The 23,422-nt window shown below is 33.8% G+C and overlaps 1 protein-coding gene and 1 long non-coding RNA gene across 2 annotated transcripts in view; both read left to right on the forward strand.

Moving 5' to 3' along the window:
* LOC149143353 (fluoride export protein 1-like) overlaps window positions 1-11,745 on the forward strand; it is an 84,428-nt gene extending 72,683 nt beyond the window's left edge. Inside the window, exons 2-5 of the mRNA XM_089449612.1 lie at window positions 8,296-8,394; window positions 8,505-8,697; window positions 10,667-11,058; window positions 11,238-11,745. Coding sequence (XP_089305738.1) covers window positions 8,296-8,394; window positions 8,505-8,697; window positions 10,667-11,058; window positions 11,238-11,462 — 909 coding nt within the window. The 3' untranslated portion in view covers window positions 11,463-11,745. The remainder of the gene's footprint in view (window positions 1-8,295; window positions 8,395-8,504; window positions 8,698-10,666; window positions 11,059-11,237) is intronic.
* LOC149143354 (uncharacterized) lies at window positions 7,244-8,153 on the forward strand. Its single transcript, XR_016264535.1, has 2 exons — window positions 7,244-7,671; window positions 8,124-8,153. It is a non-coding gene; the product is annotated as an uncharacterized LOC149143354 (long non-coding RNA).
* Window positions 11,746-23,422: the final 11,677 nt, after the last annotated feature.

Below are 23,422 nucleotides of genomic sequence, written 5' to 3' on the forward strand. Positions count from 1 at the left end.
ATGTGTGTGAAATATTTTTTTCTAAAAAGATGTTAAGATTTGTTTCTTTATTTATGCAGGTAGCAAAGGAGTTACATAACATCGGTGCGTCAATTGGCCACTTCGTTGGGTACTGATGGTGTAATACCAAAGGTGGTGTCACATCAACAATGTAAAGTAACAAGAAAAAAAGAAGAGGCAAAAAAGAACTCCGAGCAAAGCTCCTCTAATCATGAAAGTAAAAGATGAGATACAACCTGAAATAATATGCCATAGAATAATGCATCTATTCTCAAATTGCAAATCCTTGTTTTGAAAAGAAAATTTCAAGTTATGCAATTTCCATTTGTCATTGCAAATTTATTTGAAATGAGTATTAAATTTTTGAAAACCCTCTTTTTGTCTTTGTTCTCATATTTAAAGTCCAATCAAGACAAAGGAATTTAGTAAAATTTTGTACAATATTATTGTTTAACATGAGATTGGAATGTTATTAGCATTCACAGTCGTGGATTTTGATGTGGATTTCAATGTCACAACAATGACAAGCAGGGTTGGAGTATAATTTGATAGATAAATTGTTTTCACAAGTAAATTTGTCCATTAAATATATTCAATTTTTTTCATAATAAAAAATGTCTAAACAATTGGTAATCAAGTTCTCGAGATCATGATTTGTTTCACTTTTAAATTCCATTCTTAATAAAATTATTAACAAAATTTTCAAAAAAATGGATGTTACATTTAATATACATAATTTTATTAACAATGGTTTTTCAAATCATAATTTAATTAAAAAAATAATATATGATTAAAATATATTCATTATGTCTGTTTCGCAATGTTAGGGTTTGGTATGTACATGAAACATTTTTTTTCCAAAGATTTTCATTTCTTTATGGGTAGAGCAGCCACTTCGTTAGCTAACGATGATACAGGAGGTGGTGTTGCATCAAAAATGTAAAGAAGCAGGTGAAAGAGAAGAGGTAGAATGGAAAAGGAACTCCGATCTAAGGTCCTCTCATCCTAAAAGTAGAAGATGACATATAATCGAAGATAATATGCCATAAAACAATGCATCTATTCTCCAATTAAAAATCCTTGTTTTGAAAAGAAAATTTGAAGTTATGTAACTTTCATTTATCCTCCAAAATCTCGGTGGCACATCGACTACAACATTTTGTCAGCAGAAGCTTTAAACACAGACATGAAAGCAAGCAAAAAGTGGCATCCATGCACCTTGAATGCCCTTAGTTCAACAACTAAGAAAATACCCTCGAACCATCCATATATCTCGCTATGCATCCACCTTGTGGTTTCTTTGTACTTCACTCTCATGCTCCATTAATTTTGTCTTCCTCCCTCTTGGCATTAGTGAATTCACTGGCTACATGACCCTCCTTTGTCTCATTCCATACCCTGCACTCTCCTTGTTTGGCTTTGTCATTCTCTCATCCCTATTGACATTGTTCTCAATCACCTTGGCTTCACTCTCTACATCCCTCATCCTATAACAATGATTCGAGAGCCTAGAAGAGCCCCAAGTGGTGCTTGTGGTGGTGGTCGATGGCACCCCCCTCGAAATTCATGGATTGAAAAGAATGCAAAGCTCTTTGATCCAGAAATTTTGGCTCATATTTGTCGCACAATCTTTTAGCTAGAATTCGATGAGAGGATACACATAGGTGATGGGCATTAGGCTATTATAAATTTTCTGGCTCATCATCCATGGAAACATGAGTAAGCCAGAGAAGGGGCGAACCAGAAGATGGTGGAAGCAATTCTTAAGTTAGCAACATTCTCCAATCTTTGTAACATCTTTCTATATGCTTTAGCATTTCCTTTCCACCTATCCCTCTTTCACCTTCTTCCTCTAGTTTTGAAGATGGATCTAACACCCATTCCTTCTCTCCTCCATGACACTCCCCTTCTCTCATGGTACATGATATCCAACTTCAAAGCCACATGGGCCATAATGCAAAGAAGGAACTAGATGAGCGAGAATCAAGCTTGTATGGCTACTTCATTATGGAGGAGAAGTCAAAAGAGGAAAATGCTTAGAAAATAGTGAAAAAGGAACAAGAGGTCTCCCCAAGATCCAAAAGAAAGAATGCGGTTTGACCAGATAATTAGTGTTTTTCTTGCTCCGTCTCTTTAAACATTTATGCACAACAATCATGCAGGCAATCACAGACATTTTTGTAACTTTGTTAACAATTTTTTTGCAATCTTCTCTTGCAATTGTCATGGACTAAGTACTATTAGACTCATGCTTTCATTAAGGGAACATTTGGTTTCCCCCTGGCGGGGAGATGGTCCCAAATATGCCACTCTTGGCATTGCTATGGCCCCAAGTTGAAATGAGTATTAAATTTTCAAAATCCATATATTCTATCTTTGTTTCCATATTTAAATTATATTGAGATGGAGAACTTTTGTTAAACTTTGGTATCATATTTGTGTTTAACAAGAGATTTGAATGTCATTAGCTTTCACAATTCTAGATTTTTATGTGGATTTCAATGTCATAGCATTGACCATCAGGGATGGAGTATAATTTGACATATAAATGATTTTTCATGAGTAAATTTGTCCATTAAATATATTCAAACTTTTAAATAATAAAAAATGTCAAAACAACGGGTAATGAAGTTCTCTAAACCATGATTTGTTTCATTTTTAAATGTTAAACAAATAGTTGTTACATTAATATATATATAATTTTATTAAAATTAGGTTTTCAAATCATAATTTAATTAAAAATTTAATATATGATTAAAATATATTTGTTAAGTTAACATGTTAAAATTAATATATGATTAAAATATATTTATTACGCTAACATGTTCTTTTGCACATGTAATGTAATGTAATGTTATGTTATGCAATAAATTTGACTAGGTCAAAACAAAATAAAAATAAAAATAAAATAAAATACAATAAAAAATATAATATTAATAATTATAATTATAATTTAATTTAATGAACCTAGATCTATCTTAGTTCCTGATCTACCAAGTAGAGAGGGATTATCTTAACTCCGGATCTACCAAGTACAAATGTATTGAGATGCAAAAAGATTTGATTACTTTGGTGCTTGGTAGACCCGAAGTTATGGATCTACGAAGTCAAGAAGGATCAAATTTCTTGAGATGCAAAGGGATTTAATCCCTCTTGGTGCTTGTTAAATCTGGAGTTATGGACCTACATTCATTGAGCCCAAAGACACTCTAGTATGGTAGTCTTGTTTAACATTTTGACTTGGTCAAATTACATAACAAATAAAATAAAATAAAGTAATAATTAAAGTAAAAGAGTTTGACAAAAAATATTTTGGTGAAAATCACATAGGAGAAAATCTCGTCGACGTGTTTCGAACCAACTAGTGTGGTTCATCTTCAAGAGAAGATGAGGAACCCGATCTAGGCATAGAAATAAATAGATGTAGAGGAAAGCTAACTAGTTGGTCTATTCCAGGTATCGAAATAAATAGATGTAGAGAAAAACTAACTAGCCATTAGATTATAATCGCTAGTTTAACTCAAGAACTGTTATTAATATTAATAAAATAAACATTAATTTATAAAAAGAAATAATTTATTCAAAATAAATTTAATTATAAATAATATTTATAAAATTATAGAAAGAAATATTTATCTATAATATTTATAAACTTATTGAAAGAAATTGTTCAAAATAAATTTATTATAAGTAATATTAGTAAAAATAATTTAGCCCCAAGGGTTAGCTCAGTTGGTCAAAAACCGTACCTCGCCATCGGGAGGTCATAGGGTCAATTCTGCCCCAAGCCCTTGGGGTTAGGTCTTGCCAGTAGTCTGAGGGGCGATTAGCCCAGTTTTTTCCATGGATGTAGTGACCACTCATTGACCAGGGTGTTTGTGAACCACACTAAAAAAAAATAGTAATAAAAAATTTATTATTATAAATAATATTAGATATCATTTTTTGGGATTCAACTGCGTTAAGTAAGTCATTCATCTATGACCATTTCCATGAGAGGTAGTCGTAAATTTTCAAAATAAATTTATTATAAATAACATTATTAAAAATAATTAGTAATAAAATTTTAATATTATAAATAATATTATTAATAAAATTGGTTATAATAATAATATTACCAAACAATACATATAAAGAAAAGAAACCCATAATCACCTGGGCATACTCTAAAAAAATAAAAATAAAAATAAAAACTTTTAATCAAAATTAATAATAAAGTTTATCAACCAAAATAAAGTCAAACTTGAAAAAAAAAAGACCTAGAAAAATAGAGTAGGGATCCAACCTCTGTTGATACTCCAACTATCGTCTCTTTTCATATTTATAGCCATTTTTTTCAATTTCCAAAGCCTCCCTAAATTTACAATAATGAAAATGGTCAATCCTTACAATGACCCTAGCCATGTGATGATTTGTCTTTTCTGCATGTTCTTGATGTCAACAGCCTGCTCATAAATCCTTTGATTTATTGATCGACCAATTTCACCAATATATGGAGTCCCACAAGAACAAGGAATGACGTAAACACCTTTCTCATCTTTCCCATTTTAAAATAGTTTATTTATGGTTGTTTTTTTTGGATTCTAGATATAGAATATAATATTTTAAAATATAATATTTTTATTTTTTAATAAATTGCCCATTTTAGAATTTCACTCTAAGGGTTAACTTATGTACTTATTTAAAAAAAACATAATTTCTTAACAAATTTAAAATATTAATAAAATATTTCTATAAAATTAAAATATAATTTTTAATTAATAATAATTATCACAAAACAAATATCCATTTTTAGCATTAAAACAACTCACTCCTGTCATTTCAACAATTAAAATGAATATCCAAAACACAAACAACTACTTTTATTTATATTTTAAAAGTAATATAGTACAATTTTTTTTTAAGTATGTGATAAAACCTATCATAACTCATTTGTTAATGGGTAAAAATAATTATAATTTGTTATTAGTATTGATAATATAAACTAACTCATCACTATTATTTCAAGAAAATCAGATAACTAAAATATCTTATTAGTACCTTATAAAAATAAATTTTCACTCTTAAAAATTTAACTTATCTCTAAGGAACATGGACTCCTAACAAATTAAAATAATTTGAACTCTTTCTATAAAATTAAAATATAATTCTAATTAATAATAATTATAACAAAATTGATATCCTCTTTCATTGTTAAGACAACTTCCTTAAGTCTCTCATTTGACCCACTAAAATAAATTTCAAAGAACATGGACTCCTAACAAATTAAAATAATTTGAAGTCTTTCTATAAAATTAAAATATATTTTTTAATTAATAATAGTTATAACAAAACTAATATCCCCTTTCATTGTTAAGACAATTTCCTTAAGTCTCTCATTTCATCAACTAAAATAAATTTCTCATTTCATCAACTAAAATAAATTTTGAACTTATAAACTAAAAAACACACACACACATAGTTAATATCAATCTTAACAAATCTCATCCGAATTTAAACACACACATAGTTAATATCAATCTTAATGAATGTGATCCATAGGAACACAACAAATTACACATATAACCATAAATACAGAGATTGAGCAGAAATAACACTATCTTTCATTAATATTAAATAATGAAATATGCTTACAAACAGAATGGAAATGAGACTAGCTCGGGCCATACAATGAGGCTCAAGAGCCTTTTTATTATTGAACAATAAGAGAAAACAATAAACAACTAAAACCCTAACACGAGGAGACGTAACACCAAGAGTTTATGGGTTTATGGGTGCCGTTGGGGTTAGTTGGGCAGCCAAGTTGGGGCTAGTTGGGCAGCCAACTTCCCGAGGTCGTAACTTGGTCATATTATCTTTGTTTGACACGCATGATACATCGTTATTATCTTTGATTGACGGGCATGATACATCGTTTAAGAACGTGATTTCAATGAAATCACTTGGAAGAATATTTCCAAAAAATGTTGTTTATGGCTCTAGAAGTTGAGGACCCAAAAAACTGCCAAAAATAGTAGAATGTGCTACAATTAAGGAAACTGAAAACATGAAAGAAACAATGGTGGGGTCCATGTGGAATAGAGAGGTGGCCACCAATATCCACCTGGATCAGAATCAACCACGTCTAAATAAACAAAATACCATGTCTAAATAAACATAGTGAAATATCAGCCAAATGTAAATAATAATAATGTAATAATAATAGAAATATAAAAAACTAGAAAATCACATAACCCTTTCCAACAAATTATTGACTTCTTATGTGTAAACAATGGGCTCTCCTTAATATTGAGTTCCAAAGGCAAAGGCTCTTAGTGGTAGACCTTCAAGAGTCTCAAACATCTTTTATGCTTTTGTCTTCATAGTTATTCTGCCCTATTAAATAAAACCTCCTCTGCAACCAAGTAATTTAATGGCAAATTCAACTAAATTTCTATAAAAAAAAAATTGAAATTATTGAACTTCACAAAATTAAGTTAAATCAAGTGAATGGATAAAGATACCTAATGTTTTCGCCTTTTATTGTTTTGATTCTGATTATTTTTAAGCTTTAATGCTTTAACCATAGAACATGACCATTATAACTTTGGCTATGTTCTTATTATTATTCGTATTCAATGTTTAACCTAATATAATAGATAGATATTACTCAAAATCCTAATCAAGCCTTTATTTTTCTATTTGGAAAAGTAAAAAATTCATGTTTATCTTTTTATTTGAAAAAAAAAAACATGCTTTTAAATAACGAAAAAGATGCCGTTGAAGAGCTTTTTCCCGACCAAGAACAGGGATGCCTTCCTTTTTTTCATGGTCAAACGATGTAGCCATAAAAAAAATTCATGTTTATCTTTTTATTTGAAAAAAAAAATGCTTTTAAGAAACCTTTATTACAATACCACGGATACCTAATTAAATATCTTAAAATCATAACTCATTTCAGCCCCTAATATAAAAAAAAAAAAAAAAAATCAGATTATTATAACAGTTCTCATCAATCTTGATAAAGGCAACATTATAGATATATTGATAGTATGGTACTTTTTACTTTATTGATATTGATTTTTACTCTTAAAAAAAAATATTTCAGTATAACTGTAATTTAAAAAAAATATATTTCAGTATCAACTTTTCTTTCTTTTAAAGATATTTCAGTATCAATTTTTTTTTAATAAAACAAATTTCAAATCATTATAAGATCCCCGTCAATCTGGGTCAAGGCAGGATCATAGAGTCATGAGCCTTTTCCGAGCTGGTGTCGAGAACAACAAGCATAGCTATTTACAGGTATTTTCATGGCGTCATGTAAAACTGCACTGCATGCATCAATTCTCAGAACTCATAAAAGGAGTCTGTTGCATGCATTAATTGTTGCTCAAGTAAGAGTAGCAATTTAATGGATTGGAGCCAGAGGATGCGTGGTTTGTACACAACTGTCTCACAATTTGTTTTGTCAATGGGGCTGAAGTAGTATGCAACCAGCACAGGTTCAAGCACAGTAATACAGTGTCGATGGCAGGCAGCAGAAGGCTCGGCGATGCGACCGGATCACCGCAGTACATTGTTCCGGTTCCTTCAACCACGTCGTCTCTTGCGCCAGTACCCATGACCGCATGCTCCCTACAGTTGATGCCAGCCAGTGATGAATTAAGGAATTTACAGGCAGGTGATCAGGTTAGGTTTCTGCCAAATTAGGGATCTGTTTACAGATTCGAATATCTCTCTCTTGTTTAGTTCTTCTTTTTACATTTGAAAAGTTCTCTCCGCTGAGATGCCACCATTGCGAATCTATTCTGTTAAATTCCTCCTCACTTGGCCCTGGCCCTGGCCCTGATGGGATGAAATATCCTGTATGCATACTCTGCTGAAATGAGTTATGAAATGAGGTATTTTTTTTTCTGAAGTAGCAGAGTATGACTTGACAATGGGGTGAAAATGTTCATTGAGCTTAAAGGCTAATTGGATCCCTCTCCGCCTATATTAAATCTGTATTTAATAGTTCTGTATTTAAAATAGTTATATACGGGTTATTTGAATATGAAGATGCCACAAACACCTATGTCCTGATTATGCTCTCTCTAATTATTCCTGACATGAATAATAACATTGAAGATTGCTGGTTTCAGAGTACCGCGAAGAAAAGCCACCACGTTTAGCATTCTTGGGGTGAGCTTAAAGTCAACACTCATGGCCTTTCCAACATTTTTTCATGCTAATTATACTGTTCTGAAATTTCTGACTGTAACTTGAACTGTATATTTGGGCGCTTGCGTTTTCTCACATTGAACGAATTGACAGGTGATGATCAGGTTCGGCTTGGAAATCTTATTAGGACCCGACATTGCAGGCTTAACTGCAAGCAACAGTCCGCTATTCATCGATCTCCCTGTTAATATGGTAAAAACTTGCTCATGTAATTTCGTTACCCATGTTGAATTGAAGCTACCACAGATTTGAGATGATGGGGAAAGGGCTGGACTAACATTGTTGTCAGTGAGCGAGAACAGGTGGGCTGTTTCTTCATGGGCTGGGTGGGATCAATTCTGAAGAAAGAAATAACGGATATATCACCGTTGTTGGCGATAGGTCTGAGCACAGGTCTCATGGGAAGTATTACAACATTCTCTTCGTGGAACCAGTCAGTCATATCAGCCATCACCCATGGCTATGTTTTACAGGGCATATGTGCCTTATTTATTGGTAAGTTGGTCATTTGTAATTGCATTAAGAGAAAATAAGGCAATCTACAGCATTAAAGAAGACTAATCAATTTATTTTTCTCTTTCCCTGAGTTTCTGAGTTTATGTAAATTGCAGATTCTGGCCATTTGCTTTATTCTCATTTCTTTGCAAAGGGAAAATATTATAATTTTATTAGTTCTTTGAAAATGTTGCAAAATTGCATCATCCAGATGTTTTTTCAAGGATTTTTTTGGTTAATTGCTTTCATTTGCATTACCCATGATGTTTTTCAAGCATTTTTTTTGTTAATTGCTTTTATTTGAGGCCTTCTAAATTTTTTTAAAATATAAAGTTGTTTTTTAGTTTCACTTGATCTAGTATATCAAGGAAAAAAGCTTCACTTATTCACTAAGAATGGATATCCTTTCCACGCTAGAGATATGACTTTAATATCTTTAATATCTAAGAATAGAATTGAATATTATGATTAAATTTGTTAAAGAGTGAACTTTGATTAGAGATTAAAAAAACTTTTGAAAGAGCATTTTTTGCTGTGGTATTATTTAATGAAAATGAAGGTAATAATATTCTGAAATCTCTTCATTTCTATTTTCTGTTATCATCCCAATACCATGTTATATCAGAATTTCAGTTTTGTATAAACTATTAGTGTTTATATTTCTGTCTGTGTATACATGCTGAAGAGCAAGATGATTAAAAAACAGTCTCAAACATTTGACCTCTTCTAAGACACAATTTGAAACACATTGTGACATATTTGTTCATCTTTTATCCATCTAATAACAACTTGAAAATCACCAAACGCCTATAAATTATTAATTTCTTTATCATTTGCAAACACTAATACTAGTTTTAGTGCCATTAATTCTACATAATTTTGTGACTCCTCCCTCAATTCTGCCCTAAACTTATTGGAATGATTATATTTAGAAATTAGGATCTCTCTGCCTCACAGAGATCAAGATTCCCTTTTGACATCCCATCAAATAAAGCCCAAGGAAAGCTCCTATCAATTTCTTCTATGTTCACCACCCTCACTGAGTTTTCTTCCTTGTCTTATGGAAAATAACTCAATATGTCCCATTGACTGCACACTTATGGAGGAATGTGTTTTTATTCAAAATTTGAAATCTCCCTAGCCAACCATATGCTCATGTCACTATGAATGGAAGAGTTTTAAACGCTTTTCTTTATGGATTCTGTGTCCAATTCCTCAAAGCTACTTCAGTGGAATCTTCTAACTAGACATTTTTCAATTCTCTTAGGACCTCCACTTCTAGCCACACCTGTTTTGAATAATCAGAATCCACAATCAAATGACCATTTGTCTTCTCAGTGAATTTGTGAAAAACTCATTTTATATGCCTTCTCAATCCCTATTCTGCAATTTATCCCAAGTTAATACTTTGTTCATGAATAAACCCCACATAAACAGCTTTGCTCCATTTTCAATGGATGCATAGAATTTGCAAAACACATTTTCCAGGCCCCTCCCAATCCCTCTTCTGCAATTTTTCTCAAGTTAATACTTTGAATTTCATCAATAAACACCACATAAACAGTGTTGTTCCATTTTTATTGTAGGCATGGAATCTGCAATCAATATGAAATCAATTTTTTTTTATATACATATAATTATAATTATAAATAGATCAGGAAATAAAGCCTACCGTGTGCAGGCAGCCCAAATGGTGATCGCCATGATATGAAGTATTATATAAACAGCCACGAAATTTGAAGTTAAAATCCTCGTGATTCAATCAGAAAATAAGATAAATATCAAAGAGCTACTTGGAACATGTGAAGCGGTTACTTGTAAGAAGTGACTAAGTTCATATAGTTATAAATAAATGAGGGAAAAGGATGAATATCAATTGGCTAGTTCTAACATGTGAAGAGGCAAGAAGATTAATGACAGGTGAATGGTCAAGTTTGTCATCAGCTAATTAAAAGCAATGATAATACAGGAACTAAGCTAGCACAGATGTCCTTCTTGGATGGCATGCAAATAGCCAAGCTTCTGAAAAAGCTGGCGTTTCACAACGATCTACCACAGAGGAGCTCTGAGAACAGGGACTACAAGGTGCAGTGCATCTTTATTCTGGCTAGTTCATTGATGTGGATAGGGTCAGCAGTTCTGTCTATTTTAGACGTTCATAATCCAACAAGGAGAAAGCTATGGATGGGCTGCGCAGTGGGGCCTTTGGGAACCTGGATGCGCTGGTTTCTCTCAAAACTCAATGGCCAAGGTATAACCATCGGTTCCCGCCCGCGTTTCAAATGGTTTCCACTTGGCACCTTCCTCGCCAACTTGGTGGCAGTCATTGCGGAGGCTGGCATGGCTCTTTACCAATGCAGAGTAAGTCCTAATGCTGATGCTGTAATGTTTGGTTTTTAAAAAAAAAACTGGATGAAACTAAATTAAATTAAATTCCACCTAAATTATACCAAACGAGCTAGCATGGGGATAGTTTTTAATTCTGAGATTATGATCTTGCAGAACATCTGGATAAACTGTGGGTTTTATTTTAATTGCAGACTCCAGATCACAGTATGAAGTTATTAATGGAATCCTTTCAGCTGGGTCTGCCCGGCTGCATGAGCACCGTGTCTTCCATGATATTAGAGATGCACTCTCTCAGAGAAGGAAGTAAACCATGGAGGGCTCAATTTTATCTCTTTATAACTATTTCCTTTGCGATGGCTTTCTCTTTTGCCATATTTTCAACTCCCATTTTGATTTTAAAAACAAAGCACTGTTAGAGTCTGCCCCCTCTTCATATTCTTCTTCCAACTTTACTGGTGCAGAACGCCTTACCCACATATCAAATAATTATATAGTGAGACGATCTTTCACGTGATTTTGTACAGCCGTGGAGTTCAAAATTTTGTCTTTGGAACAGAGCTGAGCAGTGCAGTGTCCACTTTAAACGGGATAATAAGCAGTGAAGATCAGCATATCATTACTGAATTGTCTGTACAAGACAATGGACCAATCTGCATTTATATGAGTCCTCCTGATAGTGGAAGCCTATCCCGAGTCTCACCTGGTGGGAAAATTTTGATATCTGAACTACATCCTCATCTATAGTTAGTGATGATATCACGCACAATATAAAAACCCTTTCCAGGGGTCACAACTGTCTGTGCCGAATGAGAAAAGTAAATCTCTGAAACATCAGGGTCACAGTTTTGGATCCCGCTTCCCACATTGGGTTCCAACTGTCTGTGACGAATGAGAAAAGTAAATCTCTGAAACATCAGGGTCACAGTTTTGGATCCCGCTACTTTTTTAAAGCATTGTTCAAGGTTTGAATTGTGCGAGTAGCTCTAAACTAAGGTTTGATCATGGTTTCTTTGGCAAAATTCTAAATGAAGTTGAAACAGGTGGAAAAATGTAGAATGTTCAGATCACATTGTTCAGATTCAATGTGGAAGACACTATTTCTGGGTCATATAAACCAAAAAAGAAAAAATAACATAAAACATGCAGAGTACACTTTTTTCTCAGGGATAACATAGTTTCATGAAATTACATTTATTTCTTCGGTCATAATTGCTCTGGGATAAAAAAGTAAATTTGTGTAATTATACCATTTCTTGATTATAAAATTATTTTATAATAAAAAATAAATCTATATTTATATATTATAAAAATGTTTTATTATAGAAATTAAACTTGTTAAAATTTCAAAATTATATTTTTTAGTTTAGTTTTTACTGATTAAAAAGATTGAATTTATCACGAATTAATTTTCATTTTTGTTATAATAGAAAATTATTATTTTTTTTAAATTTTAAAATCAAATTTTTTAATTTATTTTTAACTATTTAAAAGAACTGAATTTATCACAAATTCCTTATCATATTGTTAATATCTCTCACTATGAAGGGGTTCCACCACTTTGCCTTTGGACTTTAATTCTTTTTGTAACTCCCACTATGAAGGGCCCCACCACTTTACCTATAACTTTAAATATATGAGCTTTGATATTTTCCATCCATGGCTCTCATCACTTTATCTTTCAAAAATATTTTTTTATTTTTAGTAACTATGGAAGGGGTGGGGTGGTAGGTGTGAGGTTATATTCAATTTTTTTTATTTTGAATAACTATGTAAGGGGTGGTAAGGGGTGGTAGGTGTGGGGTTATATTCAAATTATGAGAGACAATTTTTGCTCATATGCTTAAAGCTTAGGGGTAATTACTAATAATGTAGTAAAAACATAAGTTTTGTTGTAAGGATTGAATCTTGCAAATAACATTAAAGTCATAAAATTGATAGTGTTTAGGGACTCATTAGAGAGTATTAGATATCTCTCACAATATCATTAATTAAAATCCATCTTGAAGTGATTTTGATACAAGAAAGATAGAGTGGCTTCAATTTCTTACTTTCAAATCCTTAAGTACTATATCCAAGAGTGAACCAATTAACAGACCTTGCAGTAGAAGAGAAAATTGAGTTTCTATGATTCAAATCTAAGATTTATGGACAATCCATCATGTAATTTCCTCCTAGAACTCATTTATGGCATTAACATGAGGCAAGCAGTGGACAAAGATGTGGATGCAAACCATGTTGTTGATGGGGGACAATTGATAAGACCCTCCAACCACCCTCACACACCCCTCATAATCATCACCTATATCTATGATTAGCATTTGAATTGTCCCCTTGGCTCCACTACAATTCCTTTTGGTTAAGGCAAACTCAAGCTTAGAATTTCCCTTGACACCAAACATCTCTTGTTTTGGAAGGAATTGACTTTAACAATGTTGATAATTTCAAGTCTTTCTCATTTTTAGGAGGGTCTCATTTGACTCCTCAAATGGGCCTCCTCTTGTTATTTTGGCCATAAATTTAGTTCCTCCTTAAGCTATTGTTGTGCTTTTGGGGTCTCTTATCTCGCTATGTGGGTTTCAAAGGCAGGTTGAGAGGCATGTGTTGAGGACTAGGATTTACTTTGGTCATTGGCTCTTAGGGATGCATCAAATTCTAGGATGTTGTAGCATCAAACCTTCTCCCCACCTAGCAACATCTGGAATTAAAAACATCCCCAAATAGAAGCCCACACCCTTTACTAACATCAACAAATAAATGTGGATTATACAAAACTCCACAAAACATAACAAACATTTGAAAGCGATGAAATCATGATTAGTTGACTAGAGATTCAATTGATGACTTATTGTGACAAATGAAGTTCCACTAACAACCAAATTTGCTCCCAAAATTTAGGACTCCACACAAATAAAGTTGTCACAAGTTCCCAATCTTCTAGTCTATATGCACATCAGCTGATTCTAAAATTTGGGAAATTTAACTTCAATTGGTTTGTCTTTCCTCTTAGACTATTATTCCTTCGACACCATGGACACATCCCCTTAGCCTTCTCAAAGTTCATATGGAGGAATTCCACAATGAGGCAAATGACAACAACTATCGTCTCGTCCAAAGCCACATTAGAATATCGAGAATGATCTACTCATTGACATAGAAAAAGAAAAAAACAATGAATGTGTGACTCCTCTCCTCTCTTTCTTTGTGAACTGGTGCAAAGGATTTTCATTAATAAAAAGGAGTATACAATGAGACCAGATTTCCAAACATTGCAAAAGATATCAACACAAGAGCATAGAACTCCTCAAAACTACAATAGGAACCAACACCAAAAACCACACAATGCCAACTACCAAGAGACTAGAGCATAAGAGCTAAAGGCAAGAACTAAGTGTAAGGACAAATATATGGAAAATATTTTCTAGAACCACATAACAAAGAGACACCATTTATAAACCAACATATGCAATAGGAAGAAATTACAATTGGATTATGACAAATCCATAAGATCCAACACCTTAAGGGCCCATGCCAAACTTGGATGATGACTAACAAAGAAAGCTTGTCATGAAACCATCTGCTTGTCATTGCTATAAAATTAGAAAAAAATGCACCACAATGCCCATATACCAAATACATTTGACCATATACTAGAAGATGCATCATAGTGCCCATATACCAAAAGAATTAAGCATATACCAGAGGATGAGCCATAGTATGAATTTCCAGAAGATGCACCACAGTATGCATTTCTAGAAGATGCACCATAGTAACCATGTACCAAAACTAGTCTCGCAAAGGAGATGTTGAGAAAACCAAGAGAAAGCCCAAAAACCTCCAGCAACAACCAAGACTTCCATTCATCACTGCATATAAAGTCCATGAAAAACATTGGAAGTCGCGAAAACCACCGGGCATCCAAAAAAAAAAAACCTCGAAGGTTGTGACCCATCTTAATCAAATGATATAATAGTAAAATTTGGAGTGTTTTCAACAGGTGGGTTACTAGGTTCTCTAAGTGGCTTGGTCAGATCACCTGAACCTGAGTCTAACACCACATAACCTTCCACCCTACTGAGATGAGCATCTATATCATCAAGAAAATATTACACGTCCTTGAGAAGTCGTTTGATATCCTCCTTACCAACAAAGAGCTTATAGTTATCAACTTGTTTGTCTCGTAAGACCATATGAAAAAGAGTAACCAATTTTTTATGAACAGAGAGAGAATGCAAAAAGTGCAGTCTCCTCTTCCTGAAATTGCGTGGGTCTGGAAGCCATTTTTACCCCTGACCTTCAATTTCTAAATCGAAGAAGCAAGGGTTATTCCCAAACTCCTATAATTCCACCAGAATAATTTCCCTTCGCACTTCCAAAAGGATTGAGTCAAAATAAGAGGCAACTAAATCCCAACTAAACAATCGACGATGATGAGGACTAACATTAGTAACACCTCCTTTGTGGATTTTCATTCTCTAACAAGGAGGCATGGTAACTATAACAATGAAGTAATTCCAACAACGCAAGAGAGAGACACGACCAACAAAACAACCATGGGAACTAAACATTGAACCTTGACAACCCAACTAGAACACACATAAATGATCCCCCAAACTCCACAGACAAGTTCCAAAACCAAGACAAGTGAACAACTCACTACAAAATAAGAGCATAATACTCTAAAAATCCCACTCAAAAGACACCACACTAACTCGTAACAGAATTAGACAACCCACTAAGCTGCACCCAAGGAAAATTATCATCCAAGCATTATCCACAATGGATGAAATTATATGAAAAAAAGGAGAATTCCTAGTGAAGATTACAACACCCTAATTTCCCAAACCATGAGTAAGCATAAACTTACAGGAAGGAAAGTAACAAAACACCAAAAATGTAGAGTGCACCTTTCAATAGAAAAAGAAACCCTTGACCTAAATCTAGACAAAGAAATTGCCTGGATACCAGCAACTAGAAACCAAGACTCGGCAAGGGAATAAGATGCTTGTAGAATCATAGTCGTGGAGGATCAAATTGTAAATGATGACCACCAGTTCGAAGTCAAGGCCGCGTTCTGTAACATGTAGGAACAAAATAAAAAACATTGACTAAAATCTCACAACAATATAGCAAGCATCCCAAATGAGAAAATCCCTATTCCACCTAAGCCTAATATGTCACCGACAACATCAAAGCATAGAAAAAATCCTCCCAAGCAAACAAAACACACTTCACCAAAATACAAGAGATTGCAGGGTGTGTATATCACCCCACCACCACTGCATTGCAACACGTACATTCGTGACATGAGCCGACTATTCATACATTTATATTGAAAGGACATGAGTTTATAACCTCGAACCTAGACACTCGTTACACGCCACACCATTCCAGTTTATGGACATGTGTGAGTCGTTCACACCAATCGACATTAATGCTCTCCTTTGGTTACACCCCCATCAAGGATTCTCTTTTTTTGAATTTCGAATGTTCTATAAAATTTTCCATTTCTAAGACTTTTTTGAGTAATTTATGTAATCAGACTCTTTAAAATCCTATTGTATTGGAAACTCTCTTCAATTTAGTGGCCAAAATTTTAGAATGGACAATTATATCTCTTTAGTAGCTAGAGACATGTTCTAATTTACTGTTAGAAGATCATTTGCTGAGATTTCCTTTATTTTTTCTTTAATTATAATTTTTTTTCTTTTTTCTTTCTTTTTGGTTTCAATTAAAAAGGAAAAAAAAAGAAAACATGAAAAACTAACACTTTTAAATCTAAATAATTTGATTTCATAAAAGTTTTCTATTCAATTAAAAATTTGTCTAAAAAGGATAAAAAAATATTAACTAAACATGTTATCATTGAAAAATATTCCTTTCAAAATCCTTGATTTAATAAAAGCTTTCTATTCAATTAAAAAAAAATATTCCTTTCAAGATCCTTGATTTGATAAAAACTTTCTATTCAATTATCTTTAGTGCTAGAGACATGTTCTAATTTATTATTACAAGATCATTTACTGAGATTTCCTTTATTTTTTCTTTAATTATAATTATTTCTTGTTTCAATTAAAAAGGAAAAAAAAAACAGGAAAAACTAACACTTCTAAATTTAGATAATTTGATTTAATAAAAAGTTTTTATTCAATTAAAAAGTTCTATGAAAATGATAAAAAGATATCAATTACATATTTTCATTGAAAAATCCTTGGTTTAATAAAAACTTTCTATTCCATTAAAAAGAAAATATTCCTTTCAAGATCCTTGATTTAATAGAAATTTACTATTCAATTAAAAAATTGCTTAAATTACATTAACTACTAACATCTTTTCACGGAAAAATATTCCCATTAAAATTTATTAATAATAAAAAAATTATTACTTAAAGTATTAATTTAAATTATAAATCTATTTCCCATTTTAAATAAAAAAAAAAAATCATGAAAAAGTAACATTTTAACTTTAAATAATAATTTGATTTCATAAAGGTTTTCTATTCCATTAAAAAGTTACTAAAAAACAAAAGATAACATACTTTGGTGAAAATTGAATAACATATTTTCATGAAAATTGAACAATGATGAAAAATAATAATTTGATAAACATATTTTTATGAAAATTAATAATGATAACATCTTTTCATGAAAATTGAATAATGATGAAAAATAATAATTTGATTTCATAAAGGTTTTCTATTCTATTAAAAAGTTGCCAAAAAAATTAAAAAAACAAAAAAATTAAAAAATAACATATTTTCATGAAAAATGAATAATGATAACATCTTTTTATGAAAATTGAATAATGATGAAAAATTCATTATTTAAGATTTGATAAAATGTTTGTTGGTTTGTTTTTTTTCTTAAATTATTTATAAATGAAAATTTTAAAAAAATAATTATATATTATATATAAAAAATAATAATCAATATCAAATTTTAAATATTATTAAAAATTTGATGACATAGATTTAAAAAGGTGGATTTTGACAAATCGTAAAATTTCGGAAAAGTGGTTGCGATTGATAAGAAATTATTGTTGATTACGTATCCTGAATAGATGAAAAACGCAATCTGACTTAGCCCAATTGAATAATTTGATTTGAATATTTTTTAAAATTAAAGTTTTTTTTAATCCATTTGGGTTATTCGTTTTGTACACATATAAAATGTGATTATGTTTCAATTTTATCAAATAACTTAAAATTTATTTAAAATTAAAATAAAATTTTAAATATATAAATTATGTAATTTAAATATTTTTAAAATATTTTTTTTAACAAATTTAGTGTAAATATATGAAATGTTATTAGGTTTAAATTTTATAAGATAAAAATAAATTTTTAATTTGTGAAATAGTTGTATATGGTGGATTTCTAAAGGCAAGTTATAATTGTTTATTATAAGCGATTATGATATGTTTTTGGAGATATTCTATATATGTCATAATGGGCAATTATGACATGTTTTTGGAGATACATTATATGTAACTATTTCACAAATGTTACAATAGACAATTATGATATGTCTTTAGAGATACACCATATACAACTATTTCATAGATGCCACAATGGGTTATTACATCATGTCTTTGGAGACTTGAACTGATTGACTGCCAAGATTACACCATATACAACTATTTCACAATTGCTGGAATGGGCAACCACAACATGTCTTCAGAGACTTGAACCCATGTAGATGGGGAGAACATTGTTTACCAAACCACTCCAACTAAGATCCTTTGGCATTTGAATATTTTTAAGATATTCATTTTAACAAATTTATTATCAATTTAAATTGTTAGTTTAAAATTTGTGTCATTTTAAAGATATGTTTATTTTTGTTAATTAAGAGCTTCTATTGAATCATAAACATTGGCTTACAAAGTTCAATGCTTTTCATGCTCATCATCGTGGTCCGACACAAGGGAAACAAGACTAATGACAGTGGAGGAAAATAACTAGTTTTCGATCCTTCATTATACTAAAAAATATAAGTTCAATACTAACCATCCTATGTTTACCTAATTGTCTAGAAGGATTGCCAAAATCACTACCTATCCTCTGCTAGGTGTAGTTGGCCATCCATCTAACTATGAAAGTAAAATAAAGTTTTTGAAGCCAAAATATAAGCCAAGAGATCTTGGTGAGCATCATTATTTGGAGGACATTACCAAGGTTAGGTCATGTGCACTTGAGCCTATTAGAGCTTTGTGACTACACTAAAGATGACCTTCGATATGTGCCAAGAAAGCATCGAGGCTAACCAAATCGGAGCAATGGTGGCGTTGGACCCTTTGGATTTCACTGAGCCATGCAATTATCTCATTATCATCCTCATATTTTTCTTTGAGCACCTGTCCTAGGAGCGTCTTCATTTTCCAATAAAGGGTGATGTAATTAAGGTATTGACTACACTGTCCCTTGGTGTGGCCAAGGTCAGGGACCCAACTAGTAACATTAGTTTGGATTTCAGAGTTAAGATAGGCTCGACAGCCATTGGTGGTAAAATCTTCTGATTGTTGAATTTTTGCTTGAATCTCAGTTGGGGTAACATATTGGAAAATCGTAGCAATGGATTGGGCTTGAGTTGTAGGCTTGGGTCTTACCTAAAGTTCCACAACCCCATACCCCCAATGAGAACACATTCTCTACCATGACATTTCATTCAGGATCAACCAAGAAACAGAGTTGGTAAATCCCCATGGCAGGTGAGGACCAATGAACTAAGCAACACTAAACCAAAAAAGGCCTAAGAACATAATTAAAAACTATGCCCAGGCTAACCAGAGGGTGGGATGATATAATAACAATTGAGGGAACAATGCAAGGGAGGATCTTTGGGTGAGAATTTGAGCAGGATAAAACCAAAACACCTTAATAATTCTCAACGCCACCAGGACACTCTGTACACCAAATATAAAATTCCACCTTGTAGAGAAAACCAAATAGAAAAAATTGCATAGACTAGGTATAGGATAATTTACCACATTGTTGGCGACCCACCAGGCTTTGAGTTATTGTGTTTGCATCTCTCTACTATGCTAGATTACTCGTATTCTGAAATGTATTCCCCTGCAACTACTCCCATGTACCAAGTTTCCAACTTTTTCTAATGGTGGACACTATAGGGGTCTAAGCCAAGGGGGTGTTCGTAAAATATGATGATCAAGTTGAGACCTTGGGTTCAGGCACAAGGGCGAACAAAGGGTCTATCGTAGTATATCATAGAGTCGACATTTTCTTATTACTAAAGAGAATAAGACATCTCACCCAAGGCACACCATGACCTTACTTGATTAAGGCAATGGAATCAGGTGTCAGAGGAAATCATTCAAAGAAACCAACACTAGTTCAACTCAAAAATATGACATCAGACATGTAATCAATGCAAAAGACAATAGCTTAAGTATTCACAAGGGCACATAATACACATATGCATTCATAACAAAATTTTAAAAGTGGCACATAAAATCAACATAAGAAGACTCTCAATGTCCTTGTAACTTCCCTTTTAGTTAAGTTCGACCAAAATTACATTAGTACATGAAGCTCATAGCCTTTTCAACAGAACAAAGATTAGAAAGATAGGCTAATACATGAGAATATGGTCATAGAGTCGTGCAGTCTCCAGAGGCTCTGCAACAACATTTTGGCACATTCGTCTCTCTCCTTCTCTAGCTTTCCCTTCGACATTTTTAACACTGCACTCACCTGAATTGTTGCTTCCACCCACAGATGCTCCGTCCTTCTCTTTTTGACTAACTTTGTTTCTTGCCCGCGACTGCTTCCTCGACTATTAGCAAACGTTTGGTCTTGAATGTGACTGCATGTGCCTTGATTTCTCTGGTCAATCCTCCGCAACTGCTAGTCTCCAGTGATCTCTTTCTCTTTATTTGTATGTATTCTCCGAGACTTTCCATCGGTCATCTTTGGTCAAAATGTGGTCAACCGTCAAACCATCAACAAAATATGACAAAACTTAATCCTCAAAACAAAGGACCCAACAAGCCCTGACCAAAGTCCATTGACTCTTCCCCGAGTCAATCGTTTGCTGGGCTGCTGGTGCTTCCTCCTGTGTTTCTCCCCCTTGGTTTGTTCCTTCAAACGAAGGACCCAACTCTAGAACAGACTCAATGGATACATTCTTAAACCGTGTGTATTTAGTGAGTGTCGTATGCCATGAGCCCATGAGAGTGATTGCTTGATCAGTGAACTGTGTTGCGAGTTCGACCGTTGGTTGTGTAGGGTGGGTCATCAAAAGGGTATTCCATAGAGCATTTTCCTCCTCGTTGATCTACTGGAGCATCTGAAAGTGATCTTGTGCTGGTGGCTTAATGTCACGCCCCCAAGCCTATGGTAGTCTTTCAACCACTCTAGGCGAGGTGCGACACCACCGAACACTTTATTTTCACCAATACTTATGTTCGTGGACTACACCTAACCACTTATCCTACTTAGTTTGTGTTTCGTAACCAAGTATTATTAATGTTTCCTTTATACCAATGAACACCCATACACATTCATTATCATCAGTAATTATACATGAAGAACACAATTGCACAGTATAAAGGGAGGGGAAACTCCTTAAACAATGAGTCTGCCCAATAATATATTATACAGTCTTTCAATATTACAAAGCTTTACAAGTATACTTGGAAACACCAAGTTTCATACTTAGCCAAATTTACAGTCTTCAGCAAACCGGAATCAGATAGACCCAATCGTTCCAAGTATTGCTCCATATCCCATAGAAAGTTGCCAAGAGTCTTTGCATTCCTTGTACCATCGTAAGATTCCGGTTCCTTAACTTTCACATGAGGCACTCCTCCACCTGAGTTATGCCTCACGACCTTCTTCAAGACCGCAATCTCATCTCTGGCTTCATCAAGGGATTTTCGCCAGCCCATGATCTCTACAAGACCTTGGTCTCTTGCCTCTTCAACCTCCTTGACCCTTACTTCAAGTTATGTACACATAAGATTAGTGTACTCGTGTTGAGTCCGAAGTTCATCGAGCTCTTCCTTCATCTTCAAATTGGCCTCGTGATCTCTCTCGATCAAGTCCATCTTCTTTGTCCAGAAAGCTTCCAAGTCCTCCATTTTCTCCAACACTTTTTCAATGAATGCCATAGTAGCATCCTTCGCACTGTGACTAGACCCAACCTGAGATTTAGCTGCCATTGCTAACAACTTCCTTCTTCTTTGCGATCTAGTTTCGACCATCCAACAACTTCACCAAGATGCCTGCAACCTGAACCAACTCTTGTTCCACTTGTATGTGAAACAACTTCCTTCACTTGCAAGTACCTGCTTCACTGTCTTCAATTTCCAAGTGTATGTACACCTACTTCACCCAGCTTCCTGCAAGACTCCTCCAAGTCTTCAGACTAGCTCTGATACCACCTTCACTTCAGTGTAGGTGTGTAGCACCTTCAACCTTCAATGCCCGAATCGGCTGCTCTGATACCACCTGTCACGCCCCCAAGCCTGCGGTAGTCTTTCAATCACTCTAGGTGAGGTGCAATACCACCGAACACTTTCTTTTCACCAATACTTATGTTTGTGGACTACGCCTAACCACTTATCCTACTTAGTTTGTGTTTTGCAACCAAGTATTATTAATGTTTAATTTATACCAATGAACACCCATACACATTCATTATCATTAGCAATTATACATGAAGAACACAATTGCACAGTATAAAGGGAGGGACAACTCCCTGAACAATGAGTCTACCCAACAATATATTATATAGTCTTTCAATATTACAAAGCTTTACAAGTATACTTGGAAACACCAAGTTTCATACTTAGCCAAATTTACAATCTTCGGCAAACTCGGTTGCCTAGCTCGTCGGCGCCTCCGCATGGTCCCTGCACTACTCACCAACCCTTCATTTACCTCGTCGCACGATCGTGTTGTTTGCCCAACTTGGGCGCGCCTCCAAGTCGCCACACATGGGTGCCTCTGCATGAGTCACACCTCCGTTCACAATCTTAACACTTCACCAAAAGTCACACCATGCACACTTGCATGACGGGCGGGCGCTCACCCGAGTCACCCAAGAACCCGTGCCAAGTCGTCGCACAAATCGGGCGCCCACGCCTTCGTTTCACCGTCGGGTGCTCCTTCGCACAACCCGGGCGCCACACACCCGTGCATGCCCTACACTTCGTCCGGTGGGCGACCTCTTCCCTCGCCCTTCACCCAAAACCAAGAAGCGGTCTACCTCCATGCGGCCTTGCCCAAGAACGGGCGCATCACCAAAATCTGCACCTCTTTATCTTGCTGCGTCCACCTCTTAGATCTGCACCTTCTTCACATGTTGAGCGAAGTCATCGTGTGATGCCAAATGATCTCTGCGCCTTGTTAGTTTAT

The sequence above is a fragment of the Pinus tabuliformis genome, chromosome X (assembly GCF_031772625.1).
Source record: "Pinus tabuliformis cultivar Carrire ecotype Pingquan chromosome X, CPIR1, whole genome shotgun sequence".
NCBI classification, from domain to species: Eukaryota; Viridiplantae; Streptophyta; class Pinopsida; order Pinales; family Pinaceae; genus Pinus; species Pinus tabuliformis.